General features: G+C 64.1%; 1 protein-coding gene across 19 annotated transcripts in view; it reads left to right on the forward strand.

The window, feature by feature from the left end:
* Positions 1–285: 285 nt before the first annotated feature.
* Positions 286–25,561, forward strand: part of KIF26A (kinesin family member 26A) — a 43,940-nt gene continuing 18,664 nt past the window's right edge. For 6 of the 19 annotated variants that reach the window (XM_035261672.3, XM_035261673.3, XM_035261674.3 and 3 more), the window contains exons 1-5: positions 286–566; positions 2,856–3,092; positions 15,798–16,244; positions 19,640–19,765; positions 21,625–21,812. In XM_035261672.3, coding sequence (XP_035117563.3) covers positions 429–566; positions 2,856–3,092; positions 15,798–16,244; positions 19,640–19,765; positions 21,625–21,812 — 1,136 coding nt within the window. In that variant the 5' untranslated portion in view covers positions 286–428. Of the gene's footprint in view, positions 567–2,362; positions 2,590–2,855; positions 3,093–14,113; positions 14,272–15,797; positions 16,245–19,639; positions 19,766–21,624; positions 21,813–25,561 lie in introns of those variants that run through there. The other 13 variants (XM_078336019.1, XM_078336020.1, XM_078336023.1 and 10 more) reach the window with 7 other exon arrangements.

The raw sequence follows: 25,561 nt of genomic DNA on the forward strand, positions 1-25,561 counted from the left end.
ACTGGAGAGGGAAGGGGCTGCGATGACGCCCCAGTCGGCAGGGTTTTACAGCAGCCGCGATGTCCCCCCGCTCCCGCGGGGCACGTGGCAGGAGGCGCCGACGTCTGGGGGGCGTGCGAGGCAGGTGGGTGCGGACCGCGACCAGATTCTGGCCTCCATGGTCGCCCCCACCTGCAGTCCGCGTGGCTGGTGTCTGGCTCGCCGCCCGGGCGGAGGGGGCGCTGTCGGCGCGGGCGGGCGGGGCCGGAGCGCGGGGGCGCGCGGCGCGGAGCGAGCACAAGGCTCGGGGGCGCGGGCCGCGGAGGACCGGGGGTCTGGCGGGCGGCCCTGCGCGGTGCGGGGCGCGGCGGCGGCGGCGGGAGGCGCGCGGCCAGTGAGCGCGCGGGCGGGGCGGTGGCGGGAGGCGCTCGGGGCCGCTCCGCTCCTCTATGGCGCTGCCCGGGCCGCCCGAGCCGCCCCGCGGCGCGCCCCGCAAGGCTCCCAGCCTGCTGGAGATGGGGGCGCTCTGCCTGGACTCGGAGATCATCCTGGGCTTCACCAGCCACCTCCTGCGGCGGCGAGGCAAGGTGAGGGCGGGCGGCGGAGGCGGCGCCGGGAAGGACAGGGCAGGTCCGGAGCCGCCTCCCGCAGCTCAGGCTGGGACTCGCTGCCGCACTTTCCCCCAGTAGCGTTGTCCGCGTCTCCCCCTCTCTTAGACGATGTGTCCCGACCAGACCCACCCGGAGGCTGTGGCCAGGGTGGAGAGCGCAGCGCCGGGACTCCGGGGCTCACCCTGCGCCTTGCTAGGATGGGCGAGGTAGGGGGTTAGGGGCTCCTGACTGTTGCTGAGCCCGCGAGGTGACTCCAGCCCCATCGTGCACCCCGTGTTCTGCAGATATGGGATGTGAGCTTGTGCTTCCCGAAGCGCTGAAGTTGCGGGCGTGGCTGGCCATGGGTGCAGGACCCGGGCTCCCGATCGCTGCGAGCTCTGGGTCGCACGTGTGGGTGGGGGGACGGGATAGAGAGGGCGTCTGTCCCGGAGCGGTGGAGCGGCGGGGCGCGGGGCTGTCTGCCGGCAGTGCGGGGTGGGATGGGGGTGTTGTCCTGGGTACCCAGATACGGATGTGGGCTGACGCCCGTTTTCTTTCTCCAGGCTGCGATGAGATGGGTAGGGGAAGCGCTTCCGGGCCCCCAGGCAGGGTGGAAAGGGGCTGCAGGCTTTCGGACCGCGGAGAGTGGAGAGCCTCTGCCACTTTATTCCACAGCCCCTTGCGTTTTCGAAGCCCTAAGGTCATCAACGACCCGGAAAGCCGGCAGGGGGTCACAACCACCCCACTTTCTGCGGAGTGCGTGCGTGGGCGGGGAGGCTTATCCTAGTAAAAGGGGGTGGACAAAGCGGAAAGGGTCACTTTGGCGTCTTGAGTCTCCGCGAAGGCCTCACGGTAGGCGCCGTAGTCGCGTGTCCCGGTCTCCGCCGGGATCTCAACCTTCGGAGTTTCCGAGTGCGCCTCGGGGCCTGGGACGCGCGGCGCCGGGTCTCCGGTCTCGGCGCCGTGTGCTCGGCGGCCGGCAGGTGGCGCTCGCGTCACGGGGAGCCCGCCCGCCGCGCCCGCCCGGCTGGACCCAGGCTTTGGGGCTGACCCGGAGCCTGGCCCCGGAGCCGCCTGCGGCCGCAGATGCCGGCAACATTGGGGGCCCGCTAGGGCCGGAGCAACTGGTCGCCAGGGAAGGGGGGCGACCTCCCAGCCGGAGACAAACAGGCAATTAATTCCGGAGCTGAGTTCCCATCTGCCAGGCCTGCTGACAACAGGTCCCGCGCACGCCCGCAGGGCCTCCCGCTTGCCGGGCTCACCCACTTGCGGGCACACGCGCGGCTGCAGACACGTGCCGTTCGCAGACTCGCCGAGGCGCACACGGCGGCGACACTCACCCACGCATGACACTTAGACCCAAAGTGGCCCACGACACGCAGAGTACGCTGGGCTTGCTGGAAAGGCGCCTGGGAGTCTGGGGACCCGGGTCCCACCCCTTCCTCGTCCCACCTCGCAGTGGGACTTGGGCAAGCGCGTCCCCTCCGCAGCCTCGGTTTTCCCGCCGGTTGAGGGAGGGGCGTCGGCTCCTCCTGGGAGACGCGCAGCCCCGGGGTCCCGGGAGAGGGACGGGAGGCGCATGCGCGCGCGCAACTAGAGCCTCCCGCCCCCAGCGCCCCTCCCCGGGGAAGGGACTCACCTAACAGGTTGGAGTCCTCGGAGTACGAGGGGCGGTGCGGGGAAGCGGAGACCCCACCCCCTACGCGCCACCCAGCACTGGGCAAGGGCGGGGCACTCCCTGGGCTCCCGCCTCCAGCCGCCCGCCCAGGGAGCCCCGGCCCCGCCCCGGCCCCGCCCTCGCCTCCCGAGCTCGCCCACCGCGGCCACCGAGCGCTCCGCGCCACTCGCAGGCTCCGTGAACTTCCGAGCGGCTGGGCGGGGCCATGGGGGCGCCTCGGGGCCGGATCACTTAGCCCCGGCGCCCCCGGAGAGCCAGCGCGGCCTGGAGCGCCCGCCGGGCTCTTCCCGCGGCCCGGCCATGGTCGGCCGCGGCGTCCCTCTGTGCGCGGCGCAGCCCGCGGTACGCGTGGCCTGGCCTGGAGAGGGAGGCGGGTCGGGGGACGGCAAAGATACTCGCGGGGTGCGCGGCGTCACGGGGGCAGCCTCCTGCTGCGGGTAGCGGACTGGCAGCCGGGACCTCCGGGGATGGAGGGAGGGGGTGAGCGCCAGGGTCGCGCCCAGCGCTCCTAACTTTGGCGAGAGCGTTGCTCTGGGGCAGTGCGCGCTGGGGGCTGGACCGCGGGACGTCCCAGGCTCATTGTCCGCTTCCGCCCCCACACCCTGCAGGTGGCCGAGGACGGCCCGGCCCGTGCGCCGCCAGAGGTATCACCCCGCAAGAGGCTGCCCCCCGGGCCCGACCAGGACCAATTCGGCAGCCGCCCTGCGCCCGAGGGCGCCGGGGCCAGCGCAGAGCAGGACCACTCGGCCGGCGGAGGCGGCTGGTGCCGCCACTGCCACACGAAGCTCGTGGAGCTCAAGCGACAGGCGTGGAAGCTGGTCAGCGGGCCCGGGACCACCCTCCGGGTAAGTGACACTTCCTTAGGCCGACCCCTCTGGGCAAGGCCAGGCTGAACTTGGGTAGACCTTGGGGCTTGGAGGGAAGCAGCGTTCCACTCCTTCTCTGCTGCGGGCTCCACGGAGAGTTTTCAGCCAGGCCTTCCCCTCTGCGGGCCTCCATTTCCCGGTCTGTAACACCTTCTGTGAGCTCGGGCGGCTCATCCCGAGGGGGCCTGCTGCCTCGGATGGGAGGGGCCTAGGCTGACGCTCCTCCCTCAGCCCAGATGTCCCACAGCTGGAATGCAGGTTTGTGTGGGAGGGGGAGGGGAGTGAGCGGATGGCGGGGACTCCACCCAGGGCGGGACAGCTCCTGTTCTGCCAGCAGGGAGAGGTTAGCTGGTGCACTGTGGCCCTTGGGGCACCTGGGCTGCCAGCCAGGTGTCTGGAAATTACACCCCTGGGCCGCAGGGCCTGGCGGGTGAAAGGGTGGGCCACCCCCAGCAGCTGGGGTCCCTGCCTGCTCCCCTCCCAGGCTCCAGGATAAGAGCTGTTGTCCCACACCTCCTTCCACAGACTGAGGCAGAGGCTCCCGTGGGGAATGGAGTCTGGGCCTCCGGGTTCCCCTGGCTCCAGCCTCAGGGGCGGGTGCTTGCAGAGGAGGGGTTCTCCTGGATTTCCAGCCAGTAGGCCTGCCTGGCTTCCAGGGAGCAGGGACCATTGTTCCAGAAACAATGCACGCTGGAAGTTCGCAAAGGCTGGGGGCCGGTGGGGTCTGCAGAGGAAGCCGCTGCCCGACCTTCAGCCTTCATGAAAGAGTTCCTGGGAAGGCCGCATAATCCCCATTGAATCTAAATATAGCTCTCCACCGAGGGCCTGGGGGGCTGAGACCCTGACTTCCTGTCTGGGGCAGGGCGGGGTGTGGCAGGGTACCAGTGTGCTTTTTGTCCTGGGCACCCTTTCTGGGCCCTCAGGAGTCTTGGTGAGGGATGGGACTGGTGCTGCAGCCTCTCTCTGGCTGGGCCAGGGGCCTGTGGGCCTGTCCTGGGGTGGGGCTGGACCTGCCCTGTCGCTGCTCCGGGCAGCCTTGGCCACACTCTCTGCCCCAGTGGCCTGTATCTACTTTAGAAGGCAGCAGGAGACCCTTGAGGGCCCCCTGGAGAGGGTCAGCCAGAGCTAAAGGCCCATCTTGCTGCCCGGTTAGGGAAACAGGCCAGAGACAGAAGGGGCATTAGTGACTGAGCTCGTCTCCCCACTCCTGGAGTGGGCTTGGCTTGCTGACGCTGCCTGGCCCTGGGGCCGTGGTCCTGGTGCGCACCTGTGGAGGGGAGGGGGCTCCCAGTCGTGGGCAGGCCAGGGGTCCTAGTGGAGAGGGCTGCAGGCCATACTAGTCCTCGGCAGATTTGAGGTTCCTCATCTGGGGGTGTCTTGGTGGTCTCTTTGGCACACAGGTCATCAAGGGAGTCCCAGACCACCCATCTGCAGCCTCCCCTGAGCTTTGACACTGGAAACTCCTCTTCAGTGCTAGCTGGGGGCTCCCCCTTCCCTGACTGGCGCTGGCACGTAGCACACCAGGGTCCCGGGCTGGGCTCAGCTAGGGCTGTGTTCCGCTCTGGGCCCCCTGCTTCTGCTTTGTCCTCTCCTCTGTCACCTGGGGGTCTGTTCTGAAGTGCTGTCCCACCTGCAGGGTGCTATGCCCCTAGGAGAGAAGGCCCCATCCTCCACTGTCTCGCCACAGGGTATGGGGGGTGTGGGGGGGTGCTGTGCCTGCGACCCTGGGGCCTCACGGGTGTCACTGTCCTGTTCCCTGTGCAGGCCTGGGCTGTCCTCAGCTTCCCAGCAGAATTGCAGCCTGCGGCCCTGGCCTGGCCTGCTGGGCCCAGATGTATAGACATAGCTGCTTCTGTGTTAGGAGGGAAATCCCTGTGGGGCAGCCAGGGGGACCCCAGTGTGCTCTCCAGAGTCCGGTGCGCTGTCCGGGGGCCCTGGCCTCTGCTCTCTAAGGCCGACGTGGGAGTGGGGATTTAGAGTTGGTGTTCTAGGATTTTCCCCAGGGCTCCATTTGGTATTTTTAGGGGAGGGATGAGCTTCCCTGAGGCTAGTTTACAGTTTACAGAGAATTTCACTAACATCTGTCTCATGCTTGGATCTTCAGAGGCTCAGAGAAGCGGGGAGGCTTGCTGGGACCCGGCCTGGCGGCTAAAGGCACTCGCCTCTGGGCTCCCTGCCTGTCTCAGTTGTAGACGGGGCCAGCCTGTCGGGGTCCCCTTGAACGCATTGCTTTTTTTTTTTTTTTTTGAAATAGAGTCTCGCTCTGTTGCCCAGGCTGGAGTGCATTGGCATGATCCTGGCTCACTGCAACCTCTGCCTCCCAGGTTCAAGCAATTCTTCTGCCTCAGCCTCCCAAGTAGCTGGGATTACAGGCACTCACCACCATGCCCAGCTAATTTTTTGTGTTTTAGTAGAGATGGGGTTTCACTATGTTGACCAGGCTGGTCTCAAACTTTTGACCTCGTGATCCGCATCTGCCTGCCTCAGCTTCCCAAAGTGCTGGGATTACAAGTGTGAGCCACCGTGCCCAGCGGAACGTGCTGCTCTTTCGCCAGCCTATGAAGACACGCAGTCCCGCCTGCACTCACACCCCGCCGGGCCCTCGAGCACCCTCCTGACAGGACGCAGTTCCCTTGAGCAGGTTCCTGAGAGCTCTTGGCCACTGTTTCCTGCTCTGTGACATGTGACTGTCTTTGTGGCCGTCGCACAGGTGCGTAGTAGTGCCCGGAAGGGGTGCACTCTCACCTTGGTGGCAGCTGCTGCTGTTTGCTGAGTTCGGGACCTCAAGTCACTGTGCCTGGGGTTACTGGAGCCCAGCTGGCCGGCGGGTTGCCCAGGTTCCAGGCCTGCCTGTCCCTGGCTGCCGTGTGCTCTCATCTGCCTGAGCCTGCCTCAGTTCCCTTGTCTGGACAGTGAGGGTGACCATGGTTACCCCATCTGGGGACCTCATCTGCATGGCATGGATAAGACTGTGCCCTTCCCCCACTTTCTGAGCCTTGGTGCCCGGCTGGGTGTGGGGGGGCATGTTCCCTTCCTGCCCAGGTTGGAGCCCCAGAGGATGTCTTACCCGATTTGAGAAGGGTGTTTGGCCCTGGGTGTGGAGGGAAAGCCCTGTGATGAGTGTGGCATGGCCCCTGCTCCTCCGTACACCCCACACTGTGTGTCCTGCTCTCACTGGGGTCCTCAGGCCTCGTCTCCGGGCTGATTGCTTCATGACCCCCATGTCCTGCAGTGGTGCCTGTGGCCTGGCCTTCCGTGGGCTCCAGGGCCGTTTCTCTACTGGGCTTCTCTGTTCAACCCTGCCACAGACGCTGTCCTCCTCCCCAGAGCCCCTGGCCTACCTGGGCTGGAAGCCCTGCAGTGTCCCTGCTCTGGACTCCAGGGCCCCTTCTCAGAGACCCCCAACTCTGAGATGTCCCTGTGGGAGGCAGCAGCCTGGTGCCTCCCATTCAGCAGGCAAAGCTGGGGCCTCCCTCTTTTTCCACATCTGAGGCCCCCTGCCCTCCCCATGCTTACCCACCACCTCCAACAGCTCCCCACGTTCTCCCAGGCCCCTTCCCTCTCCCAACCCCTGTCCTGGTTCCCCACAAACGGAGCTCTGCCAGGTCAGTCATGGGGTCCCGGTCATCTGGAGGTGAATGACTGACCAGGGTTTTCCTCCCACACCACACTTGCTGGTGGTCACCCCAGGGACTGCTGGGGCTGGGTGCCGGCTCTCTGCCCCTCAGAGTGACAGTTCCCATGGAGGATGACGATCCCCCTCCCCCACAAAAGATAGTTCGCTGCTTCAAGGAGCGGGTCCCTGCTTGGGCGTCCAGTCCAGCTGCTGATAGACACGTCATGTGAGGTGTTGACCCCATGACATTTGAAGCGTCAATACTGGCAAGGAATTGATTATCACCCCTGACGGGGAAAGTGATCAATTCTCATTTAGCTCCTGTGCGTCTCTTGCTCATCCAGGCGGGGGGCCCCTGAGAGCTCCAGAACCACTGCGGTGCTGCCTGCTGGTGCCGTGCAGCTCAACAGCAAGGGATGCTGCGCAGCCGCCAGGCTCTGGCTCTCCTCCCTGCGAAGCTCCGAGGCGGCCCCTGTGTGCAGGGAGTCATCGGTCATGGGTCGGAGGCCGGGAGCCCTCCTGCCGTTCTCCGTGGCCCGGTGGGTCCTGTTTCTCCTTGGAGGCTGCTCCTGGGCCTCTGCTTCTCCTGCTGCCTCTCTGCTTTGACTGGAGGTGACTCCTGCCAGCTCTTCGTTCCTCTTCTGTCACTTGTCCGAGGAAGCCCTCTTAGCCCCCTGGGCAGGTGGAGGCACCTCTGTCTCCACAGCCCCCAGCCCTGATGACACTGTGATTTGGGGGTTCTGGGTCTGTTGCCTGCAAATAGGCCATGGTCCTGGGAGGGTGGGAGCTGGGCCGAGTGGTCCAACGATGGAGGCTTGCCACCTGCGTTCAGAGCCCCCGGACCCTGGGCTGGGGCTGCCGCCTTCCCTGGCTGCTTAGAGCCTGGCCCGGCTTCCACTGCTGCTGTGGCCACCTCTGTGTCTGACAGTGGCGCCCGCTTTGGGGAATGTGGGGTGCCTGGCATCAGCAACATTCCCAGCTGAGCCCAGGTGTCACTGGCTTCGGTGGCAGCCTGGGAGGTGAGGGGGCGGGGCTCCCTGGCTGGCAGGCAGGGCACTGCTGATTCTGCTGGAAGGACTCTGCTCGGGGGGCTGTGGGGCCCGGAGCTCCCAGTTACCGTAGGGGACGGAGCCTCGGCAAGGGCGGGGAGGTGGCCTGCTCAGGCCCAGCCTTCCCTCACAGCTCCATGGGACCCGGGCTTTCTCCTCCCTGGACAGGCGGTGCTGTGTCTGGGACTCGCTGCCGTTCAGCCTGTGGTGGGTGGAGGGCCCGTCCTTGTGCCTGTCTTGTGTTTTTTGTTGCTCTGGGGTTCCAGGGGTTGAGGGTGGGCATTTGGGATGGGAGCCACTGTCCTCCAAACACCAGTCAGGAGCAGAGATGGAGCCCAGCAGCTTCGGGGTGTGAGTTTTGTGTCGGGGCAGGGACGTGCCCTGGGGGAGTCTGACCTTGGTCACACGTAGGCTGGGTGGGGATGGGTTGTGGTCTCTGGCCTCACTGCCTCTCTGCTGCCAGGTGGAGGACAGGGAAGGAGGGAGACTGCAGGCCACCCCCAAACCTTCAGCTGCTCAGAGTCGTGTTGGAGGGGATTGTGGTAGTTGGGAGTGGTTTAAGGGAATGGATCTGGGTCTTTCCCGAAGGTCCCTCAAGTGCCCTGGAGGGATCTCTGATTTGGGAATCAGAAGAGCTGGTTTTTGTCTTAAGTAACAAAGGAAGTCTAGTTCTTCTCTTCCTTTGCCTGCCAGGAAGCTCACGGCAAATCTGCTCCTCAGCTCTGGACCACATGGGACTTTCCTTCTGTCTCTATGGGAACCGTTCCTTCCTTTTCTCCCGGTTGTGCCTGTGGGTAGTTGTAGGTTTCGGTTTTAAGTTACATAGTGTAGTCCCGTCTCTGCTCGGACAGGGCTGGCTATCGGCAAACAGAGTGAAAGTGGACTGGCGGTGCCTTTGGCGCGTCTTCCTCGGCCTGCTCACGTGCTCCACGGTGGCGGAGCCTGTGCTATGGGGGGGAGTAGCTGTCAGGCCAGGCTTTCCCGGCTCCTGGTGGCAGCCAGGCTGGGTGGTCTGGCCTCGGAAGTCCTGGCCCAGGAATGGGCAGTCTTCGTCTGCTTTTGAGCTCTGCGCCTGGCTGCTCCCTTCCTGCTGGGTGAACACTGGCCAATGTGACTTTCTCAGGGCAGGCTCTGGAGGCCACCACTGTGGTGTGGCCATGCCCTGCAGGGCCTCAGTTGCCCACGTTGGGCTGTGTTGTTATTCGCTTCTTTTGGCACTCAGAACTTTTTTGTCACTTTTACTTCGGGTCACGGTTTCTCAGTTGTGCTCACGGGCGTGCTCTGGCCACAGCTGCCTCTCCAGGATGGCGCCTTCTGGGTGAGAGCCGAGGGGCTGGGGCGGCTCGAGGCCGTCTCAGGGCTGCACTGTGCTCTGTGCAGACACCCCAGCCCACATGTCCCATCCCTGGCAGCATCTCCGGCCTCAGCTCCGGGGCTGGGGAGGGGCGTGTGGCCCAGCCTGGTGGCCGGGGCTGATGGTAATGTGTGTCCCACCAGCCCGGTACCAGGACACTCAGCTCAGTGTGCTGCACTGTGTCCCTCCTGCGCTGGCCTCTGACCCCATGTGACGGGTGCTGCCTGCGTTTTGGCCTCCGTTTCCGGTGGAGCGTGCTTCGGGCTGGCCCTTGCCAGGTGCCCTCTGGGGGGCCCTTCCTAAATGTCCTGTCCTCCCTAGCTCATAGCCGTGGTTCACGGCCACAGCCCAGCTCTGCCTCCCGGCGGCCTCCAGAACTCTCCCCTGCTGCCAACAAGGCCCCCACCAAGCCCACGGCCTCCAGCCACCTGACCTAGCCTGTGGGGGCTGTCCTGAGCTCAGCTGAGCGGCCCCTCCTGCTCTCTTCCCTGGCCCTCCTCCCCTCCCCAACACTTACCTGCATCAGGCCACCTGGCTGTAAGCTTTATCTTCCACTCCTGGCTTTTCATCTTTTTTATCCTGAAGATGGGGCTGGGCTCCCCCATCAGCCCAGAGGCTCCCCAAGAGGGGACCAACAGGGCAGTGGCAAGGGTGTGTCTCTGGGCCCGAAGTCACCTGGGTCTCGGTTGGAGTCCCAGCTCTGCAGCCCTGGCAGAGTGTCCTGAGGCAGGTGTCCTGGTCTTTCCGAGGCTCGGTCTATAATAAAGGGATAGAAGACTCAAGGCAGCAAGTGAGCCAGGTGGCTGCTTTTGGGGTGTGGGGGGTGGCCCCTGGGTGGTGCGGGGAGGCCTGGGGTGCCTGGCAGGGGTGTGTCTGGGTGTTGGGTCTTGGGATGGTGCCAGGGGCCCAGCCTGCCTGCTGGGTGATTGGTTGATTGGGAGAAGGCTCGTCCTGGTCCTGCCCAGCCTCCTGGCTGCTGCTTTTGGAGCTGTACCTTGTGGGGGATGGGGTCCCCACCCTCTGTTGATGCCCCAGAGGCCTGTGAGGGGAGGGGCCTGAGGGTGGAGGGCGGGAGGGCTGAACTCTTCCCTGTGCCACATGGAGGGTGTGGAGGGCTCGGGCCGAGGAGCGGGGCAGCCGGGATGCATGGGCAGCAACCACCACAGACCCTCTGTGCCCACCGCTGCTCCATGTGGTGGAGAAGAAGTGGGGCGTAGGGTGTGAGTGACTGGCCGGCAGCCACAGAGCAGGCTCTCCCCGGCTTCTTCACTGTGTTCCATAAGCAAAGTGCCGTGGCCCCAGGGAAGGTGTAGTCCCAGCATCCGCGCAGCTCCTGGGGTGGTAGCGTTTCCTCTGAGTTAAACCCAGGAGACAGGGCGAGAGTCTCCAAGGGGTGGGCACGCGAAAAGCCTTCGGTGGGCCTGGCTGGAGCTCGTTTGGAGACCGTCACGGGGCAGGCTGGGGACAGGACGTGGGTGCTCTGGAGCTGTGTTTGCAGTGGAGCCGTGCTCCAGCCCTGGGGTCCTGGGCACTCCCGGCAGCCTCATAGGAGGGGCTGGTGATGTGGGCAGTCCTGTGGCCGCTCTCATGCAGAGGCTTCTGGGTTTCTGCTCAGGGATGCCCGGAGCCGCCAGGAGGCAGGGGCCTGATTCGAAACTGAGTCCAAAGGCCCCTCACCTGGCCCAGTGGCTGCAGCCTGCACCAAATTGGGTCGAGTGTCCTGGTGACCCCCAAGCCCCTGCAGCGTCCTGAGCACCCCTCTGAGGGTTGGGGTCCTGACGAGCCTGCCCCTCTGCCACCCTGCTGGGGCCATCCTTGCCTGTCTGGCCTGTTTTTCTGCGAGGGAGTCTCGTTCTGTCACCCAGTCTGGAGTGTTGCGGCGTGATCTCGGCTCACTGCATCCTCCGCCCGTCAGACCCAAGCGATTGCCCTGCCTCAGCCTCAGGGTAGCTGGGGTTACAGGCGCATGCCACCGTGCCCGGCTAATTTTTTCTGTTTATAGTAGAGATGGGGTTTCATTATGTTGACCAGGCTGGTCTCCATCTCTTGACCTCGTGATCCACCTGCCGTGGTCTCCCAGAGTGCTGGGATTACAGGTGTGAGCCACTGCGCCTGGCTGCCTGTCTGGCCCTTAACATTCTAGGCTCCAGTCCTGGCATGCAGTGGAGGACAGGGGAGGCCATTGAGGGGGACAAGGGTCTCAATGAGCTCGTCTGTGCCCCGAGCTGCCCAGCTGGGCTGGCGCCTGGCACAGGGCCTTGGGGATGGTGTGCCGGCCAGTGCTGGGTGGACTGGGCTGTGTCCCTGCTCCCTCCCCTCCCTGCAGAGGAGGAAGCGGGTAGGAGGCTTTCAGAGCTGCAGACCAATAGAATGGGAAGGGACCCCGGAGTCCTGGCCGGTGGAGCAAGGAGAGGCTGGGCCTTTAGAGGGTGCCCAGCTGGGCAGGAGGGGCACCCGGGCAGCCAGGGGTGGCCAGCCAGTTTCTAGACAGCAGCACTGAGCCTGCTTCTGATACCCTGCCCTGACAGGCTGCATCTGACGTAGAAATGTCCTGGACAGCAGGACCAGCGAGGGCTGCTGCCTGGCTGGGAGGCCACGGGTCCCTTCCTGGACATGTTGTCAGCTCCGGAAACAGCAGCTGCTCCGGGTTGCAGCCCAGCACGCTTTGCTGGGGAAGGAAAGGGAGGGCAAGATATGGAGGCCACGGCCCCGGGGTCCTCGTGCTGGGCTGCCCACGCGCACTCCTCGCTGTGCGCCGATTGGGAGGGGCTTCCAAGCCTAGTTGCCCTCCCCGCGGCCCTGCCAGCCAGTGCTGGAGCTCCCTTTGTGGAGACCGGTGACGGGGACTCAGGGAGGGCCTTGCGTGGCTGAGGTCTCGGGGTCCGATGGCGTGGCTGCTCTGAACTCGGAGCAGGGCCCCCTCACTGTCCCAGGGTGGCCTTACCTGATGGGAGGTTTGATCAGCTCCCGCTCTTTCCCATGGGCAGTGGCTGGCTGGCCCGGGAGCTGGGGGATGTTTTCCTGGCAGTGATGGGGAGTGGGGAGTCCCCGGTAAAGTCCCCCAGGTCTCCAGGAGAAAATGGAAGGATTACTTAAAGCAACTCCAGGACCCCCGAAACAAAATAAACCATAAAGTCCAGATTTTTAAGTACGGGGCGGGGGAGGCTCCCTACAACCCCGGCCTGTGGTGGGTGGGCTGGGTGGGGGAGGCTCCCTACAACCCCGGCCTGTGGTGGGTGGGCTGGGCAGGGGAGGCTCCCTACAACCCCGGCCTGTGGTGGGTGGGCTGTGCTTGACGCTAAATTGAATCGAATGAAGAAAAACATTTTCCAAATGCAAGTAAAGTGTCTGTTTAATTAGACCATAAAGAGAAAATTAAAAGTCATATTTCGCAGTGGGGTAATTACTGTCTTCCTCGCAGGCTGTGGGGGCCTGGGTGACAGGCAGACCTGCTGGCCGGGCCTTTCTGGAGTACAGATTCCTGAAACTGGGGCAGTAACCTGTTGGGGGCTTGGGCCAGAGGACCTGTGAGCTGCCAGGATGGCTGGGAGAGGGGCTTTGGCCCCTGCCTGGCTGTGTGGAGGTTGGAAGTTTCAGGAAGTGGCCACAGAGCAGGATTTGCTGTTGGTGGCCAGGGCTCTGCGCTGGGGGAGGAGGAGGGGGCTGGGGCTGTGTGCGTGGGGGAGGAGGAGGGGGCCCGGGCTCTGCGCTGGGGGAGGAGGAGGGGGCTGGGGCTGTGTGTGTGGGGGAGGGGACGGACAGGCTGGGCAACCTTTGTCTCTCTGAGGGCTGCGTCTGGGGCTGCCCTGCAGGGAGCAGTCAGTGGTGTGGGAGACCCTCGCCCTTGCCTTCTGGGGCCCCAGATCACATCCCTGGGAGCCACCTGTGTCAGCAGCACCCTCCCTCAGCCCCTCCCTGGAGCCCTAAGTGCTGGCCAGGGCGCTGGGTTCCCCTCCTGTCTTAGCTGGAGAGTGTGCTGAGCCCCAGGCTGGTTCTGCAAATGGGAGGTCTCTGGTCCCCTGGGTGGCTTGTGTGGCTCTGAGTGGCCCCAGTGAGCAGCCTGTGGCCCAGCCCCTGTGTTGTGCCAGCCTGCGTCAGCCTAGCTGGACTGATGGCTCGGTGGTGGGGGTGATGGCGCCTGGTCCCATTTAATGTCTCCTAGGCAGGTCTTGAGTCAATGACCAGGTTGAAGAGATGGCCCCCTATGCCTGTTCATGGCCTTGAATTCCTGGGGTCTTGGATGGGCATCTCAGTGGCCCCCACAGAGCCTGCTGGGTCACGGTTGGGTGGTAAGAGTCCCTGAGAAGTGGGCCTGGTGGCCTGTCCTGGGGAGGGGTGTGTGTCCCACTCGTGGGCTTTGGCCCTGGGGCCTGGCCTCTGGGTTCTGTCTGGCACCTGGGCTGCTGGGAGAGGGTGCCCTGGCCTAGATGCCTGGGCTGCCGCTGTTTCTGAGCAGGTGACTGGCAGCCTCGGCTTCTCCCCAGTGGGGGCTTCAGCTTGATAAGCACCTCTCCAGTACAGACCCCCAAACACCTGGGACTTGGAGGCCCGGGGCTCAGAGGCCTCAATAGGGCTGGGTGGGCTCTCCCTGGCAGCTGCTGTCTGAATTCCTGATGGTGCAGCTGGGTGGGGGCCTGGGCGAGGGGTCCTCTGGCTTCTTGTCCCCTTTTCCCTGCTGCTCCCGCCTGGCCAGCCCACTGCTGTGGTGGGAGGTCCCTCCCCTCCCCTCCCCTCTGCTATCCTTCCTGCCTAGCAGCCCTGGAGGGAAGGGCAAGGTGGGCTCCCCAAGGCCTGAGGTCGAGGCACGGGCCCAGGCCGCCTGGCTTGTCCAGAGGCCCCAGAACATGGAGATGCTTGTCCTGGCGGGAGCTGGGGGCTGGGCTGGAGGCAGGCCTGCCTGTCAGGTTGGGTTAATGGCTCCAGCAGGCGGGCACTTCCTTCCCCTTCACACGGGCCTGGGCCCCCACAGCGGCCTCCTGCTGAGTGGAAAATCTGCGTCATCAGAGCCGGACTGGAAAACTGGCCCTGTGTGCCCTCAGCCTGTGGCTGAGGACTGAGGCCAGAGGCTGGTTCTGAGTTCCACGTGTGGCCCTGTGTGCCTCAGCAGAGCTGAGGGGGGCTCCTGCAGCGTCTGCTCCGGTAGGGCCCTACCCCTCCTGCCCCTACTCCCGCTCCCCACTCCTTCTCCTCCCCCTCCCTTCCCCCTCCCCCTCCTCCTTCTCCTCCCCCTCCCCCCTCCTGCCTCTCCTTCCCCTCCTCCCCGCTGTTCCCCTCCTCCTCTTCAGTGCTCCTTGTGGCTGACCTCAGCGAATCCCAGCAGCAGCAGGAGGGAGGGGCGTCCGCTAATCGGGACCAGACGCACCAGGCTCTTCAGACCCTGGGCTGGAGGAAATCCAGGCCTCTGGAGTGGCCCATAAATCAGGCAGCTGGGCCTGTTGGGGGTCGCCATTTCATGCGACCTGGTCTGCCTGGGACTGTGGGGAGTGTGGAGTGGTCCCGGGAAGCATGATTGCCTTGAACGCTGTGCTGGCACCAGCCACCCTGGTCCACAGCTGCCACCACTGTGAGCCTTCAGGGCAGCCCGGCCAGCCCAGGGCTGGCTCAAGGAATGTGGGTGGGTGGATGAGACACCCCCTGGGATGACGGGCTTCAGCTTCCTCGTCTGAGAAATGGGCACCTTTGAGGAGGCTGTGGTGCCTTTTGGGGCCAACAGGGTGGCTGCACTGGAGATAGGTCTTGCGTGGAATCCCTTGGGGCCAGTGTGGCCAAGCCGAGAGCTAGGGACTGCCTGGGGCCAGGCGGGGTGGGGAGGGCCAGGCTGTGGGTAGTGGGAAGTTGGGGGCTAATTTTTGTATTTTTAGTAGAGACGGGGTTTAACCATGTGGATCAGGATGGTCTTGATCTCCTGACCTTGTGATCCACCCACCTTGGCCTCCCAGAGTGCTGGGATTACAGGCATGAGCCACTGCGGCTGGCCCAAGAGGTTGCTTTTATTTATTTATTTAATTTTTTTGAGACGGAGTCTTACACTGTCGCCCACGCTGGAGTGCAGTGCCGTGATCTTGGCTCGCTGCTCTCTGCCTCCTGGGTTCAAGCAATTCTCCTGCCTCAGCCTCCCGAGTAGCTGGGACTACAGGCGTGCACCACCACACCCAGCTAGTTTTTTTGTATCTTCAGGAGAGACGGTGTTTCACCATGTTGGCCAGGCGAAATGTAAAAAAATCTCCTGATCTCGTGATCTGCTCACCTCGGCCTCCCAAAGTAGTGGGATTATAGGCATGAGCCACCTCGCCTGGCTGACACTGCTCATTTTAAGGGTCTCTGTTTCCTGCCAGCCTCTTGTGTGCCCCCGGCCAGGTGGCTTTACCTGACAGTTGTCCGGAAGCTGCAAACCCGCCTTGTTAGCCTCAGGTTGACCGGGTGGTTAATGATGGCTGGGGAAGGTGGACAGTTAACAAGGGCACTGCGAGACTCACAGTGAAGCCCGATAATTATTTTCCTGCTGGGCTCGTGTGGATGAAACTGTTTGGGCTTATTAATCCATTACAGATGCGGTGGCCAGGCGGGAGCTTGCGGCTCACGGGGGGTGAGAGTGTTGGTGGACTCTGGGTGCTGGCCCTCCCTTCCCCCGCACTGACCCTGCCTTTGTCCCTTGCTGTCCTCAGGATCCTTGTCTCTCTGCCCTGCTTCTTGACAAGCTCCCAGCACCGGGGGCCCTGCCAGCCTGCCGCCCAGAGGCCGAGCCCCGCTGCGATGTCTGTGCCACACACCTGCAGCAGCTCACACGGGAGGCCGTGCACCTACTGCAGGCCCCTGCCAGCCACGAGGACCTCGACGGCCCCCATGGAGGCCCTGGCCTCTCATCCCCCAGTGCCATGACCAGCTCAAGGGACACTCCAGGACAAGCGGGCCCTGCAGGGAAGCAGCCAGGCCGAGCCGGGCCAGACAGGACCAAGGGGCTGGCCTGGCCCCCTGGGCCCAGTGTCCAGGTGTCCGTGGCACCTGCGGGCCTTGGAGGGGCGCTGAGCACCGTCACCATCCAGGCGCAGCAGTGCCTGGAGGGCATGTGGAGTGTCTCTCGGGTCAACAGCTTCCTCCCACCTGCATGCCTGGTGAGTGTCTTGCTCGGTGGATGGGGGCTGCTGGCCTCCTCTGTCAGACCTGGGCTTCCTTCTGGGGTCTCTGCTCACAAGGTTGTCCTGAAAGGAGGGGCCTGCGGGCTGGGGGTTCTCATATCAGAGGCACCCTTGATGGCACTGGGTGTCAGTGCTCCCCGGGAGCAGCTGTTGGGGACAGTTTGGGTCAGCTTTGCTCCGAGAGCCCTCATGAAGCTGTGAGCCAATGGAGAGGCCTCCAGGACCCCTGGGAGGACAGCAGAGCCAACAGCTGTTGGGGTGGAGGGAGCGTCTACTTGTGGGGGGCCTACCCTGCCAGGCTGCCCTAGGAGCATGGCCCTGGTGACACGGACCTGCCAAATGCACAGGTGACCCAGCCCACCCCCAGCCAGGCCTGGCCTCCCTGAGGAGCCACCTGTTTAGTTGACTGACTGAAGAATGCCCTAGGCCTGGCCATCCCACAGGGTCCTCCACATTCTGCCATGTGTCTGCAGTCGCCCCCCCGCCCACAGTGGGCGTGGCTTCCCTGGAGCCAGCTCTGGGCCGACCGACCCGTGTAGGCTCCTGGCCTGAGATGAATCAGCTCTGAGGCTGCCTTCCCTTGGCTATGAGCTTTGCTGGTGGGTGGGGTTTTTCTTCCAGGTGCCCCCGCGGTCATTGTCTATTTGGGAGAAGGGATCCCAGAGTGGAGGGTCCTGGGAGGGTGGGCTATAGGGTCTGTGCTGGAGGAGTCGGTTTGGTTTGGGGGTGCATGGGCCCACTGTGATGGAGCTCGGCGAGGACCTTTCCCGGAAGGGCACAGCCGCTGCTCTCAGGGCCCGGCCCGACTCAGGGAATACCTTCTCTGGGGGCATGGGCCCCTCCCTGTCTGCCTTTTGAGGGCTGGGGCTGAGGGCCCACCAGTGCCCAGCGCAGGGCTTGGCAATGCTCAGTGCACTGTATGTAGGTCGGGGCTCAGCAGGCAGATGGAGCAGGAGGACCCTTGCAGCAGAGCAGGGGCCATGCGGAGGCCTCAGGGTGCGAGGCATCCGTGGACGTGGGGCGGGGACTGGCAATTGCAGTTGACCACACAGGTGGGTGTGGCTGCATCGCCCACCCCTATGGAACCCCGGGGGCAGAGAGACGTGGGTGGCTGTGAAGAACTCTTTCTGCCTGGCACACTGTCCGGTCACCACAGAGCGCTAGCATAAGCTCTCCCTTCTGCCTCGGTCTCCAGGCCTGGCGGCGTTCCCAGGGGCAGACACAGGTGCAGGGAGGACCCTATAGTCTCTGGGACAACGTTGGCCTCTGTGACAGCTGAGGTGGCCTCTCTGGACATCAGGATCCTGCCCCAGCTAGGGGCTGGTCTTGGCACTGCCCTGGTACTGTCTGCTGGGCCAGTCCTTCCGAGGCTGCCGGGCTGCCCTAGGGGTTGAGGTGCGTAGAGGCTCACGGGAGGAACTTCTGGACACCCCTGGGGCCCCAGCTGGTGTGATGATTCCCCTGTGACCTTGGCACCCACACCCTTCACCTGTGACCTCTCTGGTGAGGCTAAGAACAGGGAGGCCCACCCTTGCCATGAGGTGCCTGCTGGCACTAGAGCTGGGCATCCCAGGAGGGGCGGGCGGGGATGGTGCTAGGCTACAGCGGGTGAGCCAGGCAGCATCCTGGAGGAGGTGCCATTGAGCTGGGCCTGTGTGGAAGTCTCCGGGGCTGGGCCTGAGACCCAGGATGGTGGGCACAGGCACCTCCGTCTCCTGCTCCTGTGTCCCTGGCTCACTTGGTCTCACTGCACCCTGCTGGTGGCTGAGGGCCCAACCGGGGAGGGTGGAGAAGATCACAGGCTCACCCTGAGCTGCCCAGTGTTCGGTGCGTATCGACCGTGTCCAGAGTGGGTGGGAGTGGATTTAAAATGAGACAACAGTCCTGGCAACTGATCGGGAGATTATTAGAACCATAAATAGAGCTTTAGGATTCAGATGGGGTGATTTCCGGAACCAGGGCACTGATCGTTAGCGTGGTGCTGGTTGTTCATGGCGCCTGTTAGACTCTAGAATTAAGTACTTGTGAAGACACGTGCTGCAAATCTCCACCGCAGACCATCCGCCACCCCTGGGCCGAGCGAACACTGACCGGGGGCCAGTGGGCGGGATGGGGTGCTGCAGCCCCCTCTGTTACATGGTGTGGAGACGGCAGTCAGGGCCCAGCCATGGCACTGTGGCCTCAGCCTGGGCTTGGCAGGGGATGCTGAATGTGTCTGGGTCTGGCCAGAGGCTGGTCCTTGGAGGGTGGTGGGCAGCCCGGGTCTCTCAGGAGGGTCTGGAACATCCCACATCTTGACTGTTCAGAGACTCCTGCACTGTGGAGCCGCCTGGCCTGGCTCTTGAGCAGTTCTTTCTGGGCTGTTGGGCTGGGGCAGTGCTACCATTGCGGAGGACAGAAGCTGCCCATGGAGCCTGGCCCTGTGTCTGTACCCCAGCCCACCTGTCCTGAGAGCTCTGGACAGTGGTTGTGGGGGCCACCCCAGTGTCCTGCCCACGCCACCAGAGGCTGCCAGAGCCTGGGACAGGCTGTGAGCCGTGGCGCATTTCCCACTGTGAACTGAGCTGTGAGACCCAGGCTCTGGACTTGAGAGCCACGGTGGGTTGGAAGTGGCACAGTGGAGCTCTCACAGAGGGTGGCCCGGTGGTCGGGGTGGGGTGCTGGAGGTATTGGCGGTGGCCCTGAGGAGCTAGACTGCCTCCATGCATAAAGTTGGGTGTCAACAGCTTGGGGGCTCCTGCCAGGCATGGCTCCAGAGGGGGTCCCGTGGTCCTCAGGGCTGAGTCGGGCCAGGCAGGGGCAGATCTTGCAACTCAGGGCTGTCCAGGCCCCAGGGCCCTTTGGTGATGAGGCCGGAGCTTGTGGTGGGCGGGCGAGTCCCCCTCTCGAGGCTCTGCAGGATGGGCACATCCACACGCTTGCAGGGGTGACGGTGGCAACTGGGAGTTTGCGCTGAGCCTCCGGCTGCTCCTCAGCCCCCCTCCTCCCTTTCTCCCCCACTTTTCAGCATGAAACAGCACCCAGGGAAATGTTTCTCTCAGGGGCCTGAAGCTTACAGACCTGTTCAGGCCTGGAGGGCTCCTGAGGAAAGGGTTAGCTTGGCATTTCCTAAACTGTGTTCCCCAAGGTGGCAGGTGCTCTCCGCCGGCTGCCCGGTGCCTGCTGTGGTTCAGGAGCTCCCGCTGGGGGGGCCCCTCAGCTGTGCGCCCCTAGGCCTCACGCTGCCCTCTCTCCCGCCTTTCCTTCCATTGCTGCTGTGGCGCCTCCATCACGTGTTCTGCTTGGCCGCCTGCCCCCTCTCTTCTGCCCCCGTGTCGTGGTCTTCCCTCTCGCCGTCCTCCCCTGCCCCCGGCTCTCGCTTTGCCAGACAGCTTCTTTTGGCATGCCTGGGCTCTGCTTCCGGCAGGAATTGGCAGTGGCCGTCCCGGCGGATGGGGCGGTGTCCCGGCAGCGCGTGGGATGGTGGAGCCGAGGCGCGTGCCGGACTCCTGACACAGGTCAGTGCGGGGAGGCGCAGCTGGCCGGGGCCAGAACCTCTGGCTGGAGATGGAGAGGCTGGCCTGAGATGGGGGAGGGCTCGGGCCCTGTGGGAGAGGCTGGAGGGGCTGGGTGGGCTCCTCACTGCAGCTCTGTCCCTGCTCTGGCCCCTCCAGCCTCGGTGCCCCTGTCCGGCGGGGAAGGCAGGGTGTCCTGGTGCCTTCTGGAGACTGATGGGGCCTGGATGCCAAATGTGGGCCCACAGTGGTGCCATCTTGGCCACGCCAGCTGCCTGTGGGTGCCATGCTGGCTGTGGGGGGTATGCCCCCGGCCCTGGCCCCCTGGAGCACTGGCCCTGGGTGCTAGTGCCATGCCTGGGGGTGCTCAGCCAGCTCTGGCTCTACTCGAGGGGCTGAGGACCTGCTGCTGACATTGCAGCTTTAAAGCTAACTCCTTCCTGCGCCTGTCTGCTCAGCTAAGGAGTTTAGGCCTTGGATAGGGAGCACACATATGTTAAGTGATAAAATAGCATCCACATTTGAGGCAAGGGGGCTGGCCAGGCTGAATGCAGAGGGATGTGGAGTTCCTGCCCCGCAGGCTGGTGGTGGGTGTGCTGTGCCGGCGCAGTGTCCAGTGAGCTGTTCAAGGTCCCAGGTTCACCCTTTCCTGCTACTGGCCAGTCCTTCTGGAAGCCCCGGAGGAGTGGCTGGTGCCTGGGGTCTGGGAGGGTGCCCAGCCCCTTCCAGCCTAAAGGTCTTGGGGCTGTCTGTGAGCTGAACTTCCCGCTGCAGACGTGGTTCTGTCCTAGCATCCATGGGGCCTGGAAGCTGGTGCCGGACAGGGATTGGACAGGGTGAGACCTCCACAGGGTGAGGAGGGAGACTGCCTGGATGGCAGGGCCTCTGTCTGGAGCATCCCACTGGGGCCTCGGGTGGCTTGTTCTCTTGATGTGCCGTGCCTGGCCTCTGGCCTGTGCCACGTGCGACACCCTGAGGAAACTGAGCCCTCCAGACCAGCCCACGTCCCCTCAGCATGGGGACCCAGTGCTCTGCCAGCCTGGGCACAAAGCACACCACGGGCGGTGGTTGTTGATTGGACACTTGGCACCCAGGCAACCGTGACCAGGCTACAGTGCCCAGGGGGGTCCTTGGAGAGCTCGGGCAGAGGGGGCCCGGTGAGGGGGGTCATGGGTGGCGGGCTGAAGCCTTCCCTGCCCGGCCAGGGGCCAGGTGTGTGTGGGAACGGAGCGTGCGGAGGTGGAGTCACGTTGGCTGGGCCGTCCTGGGCGTTTAATTACGTGTGTGCTTCATTATGAGGCGGCCTCCCTTTCTGGGATTTATTGGAGCTAATGAGTTGGAAATGCCAGGGTAGTATTTCAGCTGAGGGAGCCTCATACATCACCATACGTGGGCAATTAGCGCTCCTGCCAAATATTTACTGTGGTTTCTTCTCCAATTAATGCTGCTGGGTGCTCCCAGGTGGCACAGGGGTGAGAGGGCGGGGGTCCTCTGTTCATCGGTCCTGACCATTGTGGTCACTGTGATTCTGGAGCTTGATGGGGGAGAGGCAGAAAGTCTGGCTCCTGGGCCACCATCTGCCTCCCCCTCTGCCTTCAAGGAGGCCTGCTGGGGTGGACCACCCGCACCTGTGAGCTGGGGATGTGACTTCAGGGCCGGGCAGGCCTTCCCCACTGGCCCTCTCTCCCAGCCCTGATTTCTGGGGCCTTCCTGGCTTCATGGGCTGGGTCCTGAGGGTGAAGCACCTCCAGGAGTGTTCTGGGCTCCGGGGTGCCCAGGCCTGTCTCTCCCACTCCTGGTGCCTGGGGGCGGTGCTGTCTCTGCCCATCGGTTCCTCATACTCGCTCTCTCCTTCCCTCCAGGCTGAGGCAGCGGTGGCAGCTGTGGCGGTGGCAGACTCGGTCCGAGAAGGCACCCCCATGGCGGGCCCTGATGGCTTGTCGAAGGCCTGGGGCGGTGGTGGGGCCTGCACATCGGCCCTGGTCACCCCGACTCCGGGCTTGGTGGGGGGCTCCACAGGCCCCTCCGCTGCAGCCTCCTTCTTCATAAGGTACGTCCTGGGCACCCTTGTGGGTAGGGCAGTGTGTGGGAGGCATGGCCCCAGCTCTGGGTCCCTGGGGACCTGCGGGCCATTCCTGGGGGTATTGGCCATGCTTGCTGCCGAGATGAGTGGGTGGGGAGCTCATGGATCACAGCTGCTGAGCTGCTCGCCACCTGCCGGCCTCTCAGAGCCCATGCCAGAGCAGTGCCTGTCCTGTGTGTGTCAAGAGGAATGTTGGGGGCATGTCACCCTCAGGGGAGCAGTGCCAAGGAGGGGCTCTGTGCCAGGACCTTGCCTGGGTTGGAGCCCGGCCCCTGCTCCTTCTGAGCTGTGCAATCTTGGGCAAATCACCTAACCTCTCTGTGCCTCAGTTTCCTCCCGTCAGCTGGGCTCCTCCTCATAGAGTCATTGTGAATGCAGCAAGAAAATGTCTGTGAAGTTCGGAGAATGCAGCTGGCCGGGGGAGCCGCTCAGCTGTGCACATCGGGGGCTGCTGGGGCGGGCGCGGGCTGGGGCCGTGGAGATGACCAGGCCGGCCTTCGGGGCAGCACAAGGGGAGGGGCAGCAGGGGCCTGGGCAGGTGCCCGTGGTGCCCACAGTGCCCACAGTGCCAGCCGGTCTCGTGGTCAGCAGGGCCGCCTCCACCAGCAGCAGCCCATGTCGGGTGACCATGTCTGACGGGGCAGCAGGGGCCTGGGCAGGTGCCCGTGGTGCCCACAGTGCCAGCCGGGCTCGTGGTCAGCAGGGCCGCCTCCACCAGCAGCAGCCCACGTCGGGTGACCATGTCCGACGTTGCTTGGCCCCTTCCCAGGCCCTGAGCTCGGAGTGTTTGGTTTCTCTATGCCCCCCTCCCCCACCACTGCCTTAGTGCCAAGCCCGAGGCCCCGAAGGCACCAGGTCATGGACCAACTGGCGTGGATGTGGCGGGCCAGGTAGAGGGAGCAGCAGAGCAGAGGTGGGAGGGGAGTTGGCGTGGAGGAGCGCGGCGTGGGAGCCTCCTCTGGGCCCCTCCCAGTGGGGCCCTTGGTCCTGCGTACCCGTGGCAGGGCCTCCCCTCATCCCGGTGGTGTAAGAACGCGGATTACAGGATGTAATTGCCTGGTAATGGCAGGCCCAGCCGCGGGTCACTGTCCCATTAGCAGCCCCGCGAGGTACTGATAAGCTTGAACACGCATCACACCCGGCGGCCAGAGAGGAGGGAGTCTTATCAGCGCCGGCCCTGGGGACTGTGCGGTCTGATTGCAGAGTGACGGGGCATGTGATTAGGGCATTGTCGCTGCCGTGTGCCGGGCTGAGGGCTGATGAGCACACCGCTGCGTGGGAGATCAGCCAGGCCATGCACGTGACTGGTGTGGCCTCGGTGCCACCCCAATTAGGCACTGAGAACACGGCTGGCTGGGACCCTGGTGGGAGTGGGTGGGGGTCCTGCCCAGGCTGCTCTGGCGTCCCCCATGTGTGTGCCAGCCCACCCCATCCCACCCTGCCTTGTCCTGAGTGAAAGGGCTGTGTGGCTGGGCTGGGCACGGCCCTGTGGCCACCCTCCTTCCGGTCCTCTGTGGCAGGAGGATTTGAAATGTGGTGACTGCTAGAAAAGAAAGAATAGCTCTAGTGCTCAGAGCTCGCCCCCGTCCCTGATGCTAAGGGCCCTGGTGCCCGAGGAGGGGTCCTGACACGGAAGCAGGGGTGGGGTGTCAGCCCCCGGGCTGGCTGGTTGATGACCTGGAGCCCCCAGAGCGTCCCTGCTGCCTTTTGTCTGGGAGCCAAGGCTGGTGCTGCTCCCCAGTGGCGCTGCCTGCTGACCTTGGGAAGTTGCCATAGAAACCTGTGCGTAGGCTGGGGACCCGAGGCAGGTCTCGCGAGGTAGGGGCGCTGCCAGCTGCCATTACTTCCAGCCTGTTAGGCACCCTGGGTCTCAGCGGCTTCTGCAAGGCCACTGCGGGGGACAGGTCATGGGTCAGGTTGTGGTGGGGGACGTCCTGGCAGGTGGGCTCAGTCGATGGGTGCCTGACGTGCTGACGTAGGCTGGGGTCAGTGGTGGGAGACCTCCTCTCTGGGGCGGCAGCACCCTGAACTCTTGGGGTGAGATCAGAGGGGCTGTCCGCTCCTGGGTCTTATGGGTGTGGGGCTGTGGCTCAGAGTCGGGGGGCGAGTCCACCAGGAGACAGTGCAGCTCAGCCCCTGCCCTAGGGTCTTGGGCGTGTGCTGAGGGCAGCTTCTGTGCTCCGGCCTCCACCCTTGCAGAGGACCTGGGAGGGGCGGTGCTGACTGCAGCCCCTGCCCTGCCCTTAGGACGTTTCCAGTCTGGATGGGGTACCTCTGTGGAGGCAGCCTTAGATGGCAGCACGGGACTGAGCAGCAGCCAGGGCAGAGTGGCCTCTTAGGGAGTGGGCTTTGAGGGTTGAGTAGGAGTCTGACAGGCAGCATTGCCAAGTGGAGACAGTATGGGACAGAGGTCAGGAGTTTGGGTTTTTGAATCCTGTCGGCCTGGGGTGAGTCTTGGCTCTGCTGCTGACCACAAGTACCCACCCCTGGCTAGGGCACCAGCCTCGGGCTGCCCCTGACTCTTCTACCAGTCTCTGGGCTCCTCATCTCCACACGGGGAAGCTGGGGTGTGGAGTGGTCCCGTGGGTGCCTGGGTTTTGTTAATGCTAACAGGGGCTGAGCCCCGTGCCATCATCCCCGGGGGTGGCTGGGGGGGTGCAGGGACCGAGGCCACGTAGCCGTGACAGAGTTCGGTATGCTGGCCTAGCGGGTGTTGGCAAAGGTGGGGCGTCTGGGCGGTGGCCCCCAGGGTGAGGAATGCTCTGAAGGCTCTGGTGACTCTGAAGACTGTCTGAGGCCGCGATCCTCCGTGCCGGTGCTGGGAGCCTCTGCAGAGATGCTTCCACCATCACACTCTCGCCTGCCCGCTGCCGTGCTGATATGGGAGTCCCTTCCCAGACCCCAAATCCAATGTCTCTGGAAGAACTGCCGAGGGAGATTGCTTCTCTTAGGTGGGGGGCACCTCATGGCACACACAGGTACCCCAGACCCCCGCTCTCCACCTCACTGTGGCCTCAGCAGAGCTCCCCATGTCTGCCTGGATGGCAAGGCCCATGGATGGTCAGGCTGACACCCAGCGGCAGGGCCACGCTAGTGGGGGCGGCACTGCCCAGAGGCTTAGCCAGGGATCCACATGGAAGGCACTGTCTGGAGAGGGGTCCCCACCCGTCTTCTGGCCTGTGGGTGAAAATCCAGGACATGGGAAGGGCTGGCCATCAGTTGCAGCTGCTGATGTCCCCGCTGGGGTCCCCCGACGCCTGCTCTGGCTCCTTGGTGGTGCAGGTCCAGCAGGTGGCAGGTGCCCCTGGGGTGAGGTGGGGTAGGGAGGGTGGGTTCTGTCCGCCAGCCTCACCCGGCCAGTGTGGAAGCTCTGGGTTGCCTGTAACTGATTCCTGCCTGCCACGGCAGAGGCTTTCATGTCTCTTTGGGGTAATTAAGGGCCTCGCCATCAAGACCAACTACCTGTGAAATTACCCTCTTGTTTGGAAGAGGTGATTTTTCTCTTTAAAAAGGAAAATATTTCCCTTTCTGTTTACATGAATCGATGGCCAGGACCAATGAGCCAGGCAAGGCTGTGGATTGCAACAAGACACCCAGTGGCTCTGGGGGCGCGGACCCTACTCTCACTCATCCTTGCTCTCGCGTGTTCTGAGCACGGTCTGTGAGCATGGCCCCTGCTGTCAGCGACACAGCTGTGTAAACTGGTGTCTCACGGC

Source organism: Callithrix jacchus, chromosome 8, assembly GCF_049354715.1.
Source record: "Callithrix jacchus isolate 240 chromosome 8, calJac240_pri, whole genome shotgun sequence".
NCBI classification, from domain to species: domain Eukaryota; kingdom Metazoa; phylum Chordata; class Mammalia; order Primates; family Cebidae; genus Callithrix; species Callithrix jacchus.